This window comes from Lactuca serriola, chromosome 4, assembly GCF_051521515.1.
Source record: "Lactuca serriola cultivar US96UC23 chromosome 4, Lser_US96UC23_V15, whole genome shotgun sequence".
In the NCBI taxonomy this organism is placed as follows: Eukaryota; Viridiplantae; Streptophyta; class Magnoliopsida; order Asterales; family Asteraceae; genus Lactuca; species Lactuca serriola.
The window spans coordinates 382296418-382305445 of NC_136411.1; the positions used below are offsets into that span (position 1 = coordinate 382296418).

At 32.6% G+C, this 9028-nt stretch overlaps 1 protein-coding gene across 1 annotated transcript; it reads right to left on the reverse strand.

Annotated features, from left to right (window-relative positions):
- Positions 1 to 2895: 2895 nt before the first annotated feature.
- COR413-PM2 (cold-regulated 413-plasma membrane 2) lies at positions 2896 to 4262 on the reverse strand. The gene is made up of 4 exons (XM_079037922.1): positions 3867 to 4262; positions 3543 to 3650; positions 3378 to 3448; positions 2896 to 3294 (listed from the first exon to the last, which is right to left on the reverse strand). Exons 1-4 carry the CDS (start codon positions 4040 to 4042, stop codon positions 3041 to 3043), a joined length of 609 nt encoding a protein of 202 aa, XP_078894048.1. The 5' UTR covers positions 4043 to 4262; the 3' UTR covers positions 2896 to 3040.
- Positions 4263 to 9028: the final 4766 nt, after the last annotated feature.

Below are 9028 nucleotides of genomic sequence, written 5' to 3' on the forward strand. Positions count from 1 at the left end.
TTCAGTTTCATAACTATACTACTAAAATATTTTGGTTTAATATATCACAAACAAAGCACCCAAACTCGTAACTATATTGCTAAACTTTTTTCATAATATCGATTGTTTAGCTAAGTACTTAAATACATAAATAATTATTTTATAAAAATACCAATCCACTCATATTTAAGCCCATCTTTTCTAATGCAAAATGGAGGATAGGAGCTTTACTTTTAATTTACTTTAACAAATTCCACATCCCGTGGGTGAAAAAATGATGGAGGATTGGAGCTTTAGTTTTAATTCACTTTAACAAATTCGGTTGGTTCTTGGGGGCATTGCATGATAGAAATATATTTAAGCCCATTTTTTCTAATATAAAATGCAGTCTAATTGGATTGTTATTGGGGGCATGTGCCCCCATATCTTCAAGGGTGCATCATAAGGAATATATCAAATAAAATTAAATTGAAGAATGATTTGTTATAATTTTAGTGGACACGAATAATTGTAGAAATAAAAAGTAGAAGGTAATTTAATTTCTCAATTTTTTATTATCGTAAAAAAATAGTAATAAATAAAACATCCGGTGGAACAAAAGGGCGAATGAGTTCACGTGTGAAAGATTGGAGATAGGGCTCATTTGAGATTTCTAGGGCATGAATGAAATTCATTTTCCGGATAAACACCATAGGCGTCAATCTAAATCCTTTTTTTCTTCTGCATCCTATGGGTTCCGGTGTAATTTTAAGTTCAATGTCATGATTAAGGTATTTTTTTTCTAAAGTTTAATGTAGGATTTTTTTTGTATTTAGATGTATTTTTAAAGTTACTTCATTATATTATAATTATATGACTTGATTCCCTTGTTCACAATAAAAATTTAATCGACAATTTTAGAAATTTTAGAAGTTTTAAAAAATTTAAAAACAATAATTAAAATTATATTTTTATGAAATGTATATAAATAAGATATAAAATATTAATCTACAATGGCAAAAATTAATTGGTAATAAATAGTTGAAGAAATTAAAAATTAGAAATATAATACTATATCATAGCCTCGCAAACTTAAAAAAATAACACTTTTTTTGCAGTAAATTCTTCGGCAGTATGACCAAAATTTTTATAAATACAATAACCAAATACTAAAATCAACAAAAAAAGAAAATGCTAATTTTATATAAAAAAAAAAGTGTTATTTTTATTTTTAATCGAGTAGGAAGAAAAAATGACAAAAATTAAGATTTAAAACAAAATAGTGGCTCAAAAGTGCTTGAAAAATAATCACAGGTAATCCCTCATAGTTGTAATGATATGAGAGAGATTGTGTTCATCATCATTGCCACTTTTTAACCTCTGTTTCACCTCATTCTTAAAAATCATAACATAATAATTCAATTCATGTTCAAGAAACTACTCATTAACAGAAATCATTCGAAAATTTAAAAAATTGATAATCCAAAGGACGAAAATGGGATTCAGAATGAGTAGGAGGTTAATTGTTCAATCACTTCGCATAATTTATGCTTCAGAAGACATTGTCAAATAAACTTTCATCATCACTATGCCAATTTCACCGATTTCAAACGAATTGTATCATAAAAAAAAAACAAGAACGAAAACAAAATCAGAAGCAGAACGAAATCATTTAACGAATTATGAAGGTAATTGAAATCATAAGATTACCTGAAGGAATGATTCAAGAAGATCATGTGTTTGCGTTCATATATATATAAAAGGGGGAAGTGGCTTTTGAGACTTTAGGTGCTTAGGGTTAGGTTTAGGTTTTAGGGCATCATTCAGCTACAAAATTGTATTATGGGCCTCTATATAGCTTAAGCCCTAATGCCTAAAGGCTTCTCATGGTGGGCTTCTTACAATAGTTAGGTTGTATTTGTAAACAAGAATAACAAATATATATTACAAGAAGAAAAAACAGAATATAACATCGTTTTTTTATATATATATTTTTTTAAAATTAATCACAATTTAATAATATCTTCCAAATTACCGACAGGGGAAACGTAAAAATGTGTTTGTTTTCAAAAACAAATCACAATTTTATAAAATCCTCCTAATCCACCTATATCTTTTCCATATATATTTAATAACAAAAATTATGGAATTTATTGTTTTTTATTTTGAAAGACAATTTTTCTAATGAGAGTTTCAGTTTCAGGTCAGCTTTCGCGTACCGACTAATCCCGCTACAAACATGATAGTTTACCTCATGTCCTGAAATCACTGCAGATGATTTTCCATGACTATGAAATTTATTATTGCTTTATAAAGTTTTTGAATTTTTTTCTATTAACCTTGAAGTGTCAAATTTGTAAAATCTATCATAATGCCCTATAGTATGTCAAATTAATTATCTCGACTATGATTTCATTTCTATGGTATTGTAAAATTTGTCAAAGAGTCACTTAACTATATATTAACCATATATGGTTAAGTGACTCTTGTAAAACTATGATCAATCAAAAAATTATTAATTATTATTTTAAACTTGTTTTTTTTTATATTAACCATATAAAATCCTTAAACTAATTCAACCGACATAAAATGTATGATATGTCATGACTTATATAATAGGGATCATGTTAAGATTAGACTATGATGATCTCAAAGAGATTGTGTAAAACTGTGTTTGGCATATTAGCGGTTGCAAATCTAGTTTTTGTTTGATAAGCAAATTGGTATATGATAAAGTAATATAGTTTGATAAAAACTTAATTAAAAAGCTAGATGAAAATATAAAATAACATAAAAGTACATAAACGTATAAAAATATATTTGTAAAACTTACAAAAAAAAATCATAAACTTATCAATAAACTATCTCAGTTAGTTTTTATTTAAAAAAAAAAAAAAAAAAAAAAAAAAAAACTAGATTATAAATTACTTCACCAAAGAGTACTTTACAATAAACTAGTTTAGTTTATAAACGAACTTATAAAACCAGATATTGTTACACTTTATAAGAATTAAATAACATATAAACAACTTATAAAATACTAACATTATCTAAACAAAAGAATTTAAAATTTATCAAAATTTCAAACAAATCGAATGATGAGCCTCCACATTGGGTAGATAAGCAAAAGAAGAATACCAATGGTGTTCGATATCCCATGGCTTTGCATGAAAGAATTCCTGAATCCACCAGATGCACGAATGTGTTCTTGAAGAAGATAACAACCAATCAAAAGACAAATCGCAACCCCAACCCAACTTCCCCTAAACGCATGAGCAAACAATCCCGGAGCAACTATCAAAAGAAGAATCAATGATCCAGGCATCTCCAACCAATCTGCACCCATTACCCAATCCAAAAATACATACAAATTTCCCAAATTGTAACAACTGAAGCGAATCAAAGAGGAGAATGAATACCTGGGAAATGACGTGGGAAGAACAGCCTTAATACAACTGCAATGAATGCGACCCACAACCCAAATTGTCCCCTGAAGATCGTCGGATACTTTTGTTACGTATGAAGAGAAGATTAGATGATTAGATGAATAAACTATAAAGAGGTTGGAAGAATTGGATACGAACCTTAAGAAGTGGAATAACGATGGAGGAAGACTGAAGTATATGTAAGGTACTAACAGTGATGTTAGCATGTTTGATCTCCAGTTTGTTCGATCCAGTATCAACAAATACCTGAATCATATGTTACAATCCTTAATCAAAGTCGTAATCAAGGAGTTTTTCAACAGGTGAATTGCAACGAAAATCCCTAAAAATGGTTGATTAATCTCCAACGATCTACATCGAACAACTACTAAATTCACAATCTGGAAAGTAGATTTCAACATTTGATCATGATCGGATATTGTAATCAAACTTGATTGAATTGAGCACAATTGAAAAACTCACATAGCAGCTAAGGATGCAACCCATGAAAGCAAGGAAGTGCCGAACCCTAACCCGCCGAGCTTACTGACATGATCGAACAGCGTCTCTACGGCGAGCTTCAGCTCAGTGATATCGGCATTGAGTATCTCCGACGTCACCTCGTCTGCCTTCAACGTCAAAATGTCGCTCCTCACCATTTCCACACTCGGATTTGATTAAACTAACACCAAATTGATCAACAATCAACGTTATGAACACTAGAAAAGATGTATATCGGATGTTTGGGGTCCAAATGTACGAATTTTGAGGAGGATGGAAGTAGAAATAGGTGTGAGTGAATGGGACTCCATATTTTTAGCAACGGTATTTAGTGCCGGAAGTACGGTCTGCTTCAAGTTTTCCGACTGTCGTTCCTCTTTCTCCTTATTTTCGTTAATTAACTATTATTAGGCAAAATTATATAAAGGGTCTACGTGGTTTGGGTTATTTTGCATATTGAGTCATTAATTTTTTTTAATTCAGATTATCCATATAATTACTTACTAGGGGTGCAAATAAGTTAAACTATTCGTGAGCTATTTGAGTTTAGTTCGTTAAATGTTCGATTCGAAACCGATTTTAAATGAGTCCAAGCCAAACTCGAGTTTAATATTAAGCTCGTTTATTAAACGAGCTTGAGATTGAGCCTGTGTAACTAAGCTCGATTAGGCCCGCGAGCCTAAACAAGTCTATATATAATATAATTTATTATTATTTTTATATATTAAAATAAAAACATATTTGAGGAATTAAAGATTTAAGTATTAATAAACGAGCTTTTTTAACGAGCTCGAACCGAGCTTAAGCTTATTTAGGCACGTTCGACAACAACCGAACCGAACTCAAGTCTGACCCGAACTTGTATAATTATTTACGAGCTCGAGCCAAACTCAGTACAAGAAAGCTCGAATCATTGCCGAGCTTGAGCTCGAGCCTTGTATAATTTGAATGAGCCCGAGCCGAGTCTGGACAGGCTCAAGCTCGGCTCGACTCGTTTGCAGCCCAATTAATACTCACTACCAAACCTACCTAAATGATTGTCATACTTTTATTTATTATTTTAAGCGAAAATATCATATTATCCCATCGAACTTGTCGCGTTTGTTTTAAAAAGCCACCCAATTTTTTTTTATTTTATTTTATTTTTTTTTTTGCACATTAAGGGAGTGAACTTACATTTTCCTGTTTTAAAAGATTTTTATGTGACCCGATACTAGGTTCAAAGGTAATATACGTGTCACGAAAGAAATTTTGGTTTCATGTGACCCGATACATTTTCCTATTTCGTTTATCGTTCTTCAGTTCCGCCGTCCTCATTCACTAAAAACCCTTACATCAAACCAAAGTTCATGTCGAGTGTCGATGGCAATATTCGTCTCAATCAAAGTTCATTTCCAACGTATGTTCATCAATAAACATTTTTGCTACTTTGATGGTATTCCTCATATGTTCGAGAATATCGATTTTGTTGGTATGTCTTATACTATATTTATGGGTTTTCTTGAACGATTCACATAAGAGAAGTGTGAGAAACTTTGTTAGTGTCAGCCTGATTTAGAAATCCCAGAAGGTTTAACCTTGATTTCTAATGAACTTCAATATCAAGAGTTTATAGACATTTCTTATCGATGTGGAGTACAACTGCCTGTTTATATGGACCAATTTTGGTAATACTCTGCACGTAACTAAGGAAAATGAAATTGAGGACAATTCTTATGTTATGTCAAACATGTCAATGGAAAGGGAAGATGGTTTAACCTTGATTTCTAATGAACTTCAATATCAAGAGTTTATAGACATTTATTATCGGTGTGGAGTACAATTACCTGTTTATAAGGACCATTTTGGTACTACTCTGCACCTAACTAAGGAAAATGAAATTGAGGACAATTCTTCTGTTATGTCAAACATGTCAATGTGAAAGGAAAAACAATGTTTAATGAAGACATACCATGGAAGAAGTAGTTGCCAATTCTAGGTGCGAGGTTCACCAGCCCTAAACAATTGAAATTCATGCTTTGTAATTATGTTGTAGGCAATGGGTATCAACTATACTATGAAAAAAATGACAGTAAAAGGTTATTAGTTAACTTTTGTGATAGTGAATGCACATTTAGGCTCTGGGCTTCATGGATGAGTGTGGAGCATACATTCCAAATCAAGTCCATATGAATGAGCATAAGTGTGCCAGGAAATTTAAGTTAGGATCCAATGTTAATTATAGATGGATGGGTAGTCATTTGACCAGGGAAATTCTTGAGAATGACAAACTCAATCTTAGGAAGCTAAAAGAGGAAGTAAAGAGTAAATTCGGCATAGAGGTTAGTATGGGATAGTGTAAGAAAGCTAAGCAACATGCATGTCTCTTGTTGAAGGTACCATGGTGGAAAATTATGCAAAGTTATGGTCCTATTGTGAGGAGATAAGAAGGTCTAATCCAGGGTCAACAAACAAGTTGTCTGTGAACTCTATTCCATATGGGAAAACTTACTTTAGCAGCATGTGTGTGTGTGTGTGTGTGTATATATATATATATATATATATATGTTTTGATGCACTAAATCAAGGTTGGAGAAGTGGTTGTAGATGGATTATAAACTTGGATGGGTGTTTTTTAAAGGAATGTGTAATGGCCAGTTATTATGTGTTATTGGAAGGGATGGAAACAATCATAACCCAATAGCTTGGACTGTGGTTTGTGTGGAAAATAAAGGCAATTGGTAATAGTTTCTAGAAAATGTGTTAGAAGATCTGCATCTTGAATCTGGTTATAGTAGGACATTGATGTCAGATCAGCATAAGGTATGTTTGTGTTCATTATGCTATGCTTTAGGTGTTCTAATTATGATCTAGTTCTAACTGTCCTTATGATGTAAATGCATGGGTTAATTAATGCAGTGAAGAATTTATTCCCAGACATAGAACATTGGCAATATGCCATGCATGTTCTGTCGAACTTTAAGAAGAAATTCCATGGTGCTCAATATGAGGCATTGTTTTGGAAGGCTTGTAAGGAACTTGTAACGTCCCAAAAATCAGAGTAAAATTTTCATTTCTCCAAAACAACCACAAGACAATAATTATATACAAAACCATTATTTTAAAAGTGATAATCAATAATCAGAGTATCTTAACATCCAAATACATAAAAATCTGAAGGATGTACACGATCACGCCTTCCCCTTGCGACGGTCAACTGAAGTGCCTGAAACAATAAACTAAAACTATAATCCAAAGCTTAGTGAGTTCCCCCAAAGTACCACCACACAACATAACATAAACAAACACTACATGTTGGGTCCAATCAGTCATCGGACTAGAATTGTCACACCCCCAAACCGAAACGGCAGAAACGTTTGGGGGTGGAGGATGTCATGTACAGCATCACAAAAATTACATCACAGTAATCAAAGTAAACACAACCATTACATTGAATATATATAGGTATTTAAATATGTTTGATACACAGTTTGTATACACCAAAAGTATAGCAAAATATAAAAAGACGTGACTCTGTACGCTCCGTCTTCTCAAAAGCCTGCGGGAGTACCTGTCTACTGATTTCCTGAGAATATAAGCAATTTTGAAAGAGTATCAACATTAAGCTGGTGAGTTTATAAGCATGTTTTTGTAATGAAAACATATTGGTGACTCTGTGAAATGCTTATATGTTTCCAAGAAAATCCAATATTTTCTTAAATAAAAAGGTAGTATTAAACCCTAAGACCAGTTGTAAGTTCCTTATTGAATTTCGTTTTTGTGTATGAAAGTACTCGCATGAAACCCCTGGCTACCAGTAGTAATGTACATAATGTATTGTATGAAAGTCTTGGTTAACACCAGTATGTATAGCATGTTTTGTATAAAAACCCTGGATAGCACTAGTATGTATATCAGTTTTATTAATTAAAATAAAACCATGTATTTTATCCCCTGGAAATCCTCCAGTATAATGTGTAGTATTTCTATTAATTAAAATAAAACTAATGAAGAATGAAATCCCGTAAACAAAGGTTAGTATATACTGGTGTGAGTTCGTATAACCATGTTTGATATGACCTAGTGACCTCTACGACGTTCTTCAGGCGTCGGACGTTATGACATTTGTCACCCCAGACATGCCTGCCTAACTGTAGCTAGCAGTTCAAGTGTGGGATAGTCAATCCTGAATAGATCTATTCACAAATATCATGCTCTCCCTCCAGGAGACTCTAGTTATACTATGATAGGATTTAGCCCGCACCCTGAAGGGTACAATTGAAGTGATGTCTCACAATCCTGTATTAACTAGTTTACGTGTAATGTAATGTTCACTTTGTGCTTGAATCTATATGTATGTCTCGTAGAGTAAAATAATTATACTTAAATAATTATTTAGTATAGTACTCTTGTGTTCAGAAAGTAGTAATGTATACCATAAACTATGTATGTCATAGTTTACATGATTGTTAATGTATAATCCTGAGTTGGTAAAACTGTGTATTGAAATCCCAAACTATACCTATTATAGTTTGCATGTGTGTTAAGTACTCGGTTTGTGTATTATTCTTAAAACTATGTAACTATAGATGTGATTTGAAAACTACCCTTATGCTCAGCATGTTAAAAAAGGGATAAAATGTCCAAACACTTTATAAAATGTGGTGATCTTTTGGTTGTATCAATTGCATAAGTTTTAATCCTTATGCTCACAAAAACTATTTATGTTTGGCTTGTATCCCCCCCCCCCTGAAAATTTTAAAATAGTAATAGCGTAGGGGTATGAACTCATAGTTGGATGCGTATATGTGCCGAACAACGAGACTAGAAATGAGGACCCTCGAGTTGTTGTACGCGAAGTTAACGGAATCCTAATAATAATTAAACACATATTTGTATTTAAATTAGCGAATCCATTAGTTAAAGCGTTAGAAAAACACTTGCTTTTGGTTAAGGAATGTTATCAACACTCGATCGAAGTGGAAAAGTGGATTTACAACCAAGATTCACGGTTGGGACTGATTGCGGCCGTGAAGGGTTTTCGGTCGTGAACTGTTCTCGGCTGTGAACTGTTCTCGGTCGTGAACAACTTTCAGCCTTGAAGGGTTTACGGTCTTTGAATGGTTTACGGCCGTGAACTGATTTCGGCCCTTGAATATTTGAAG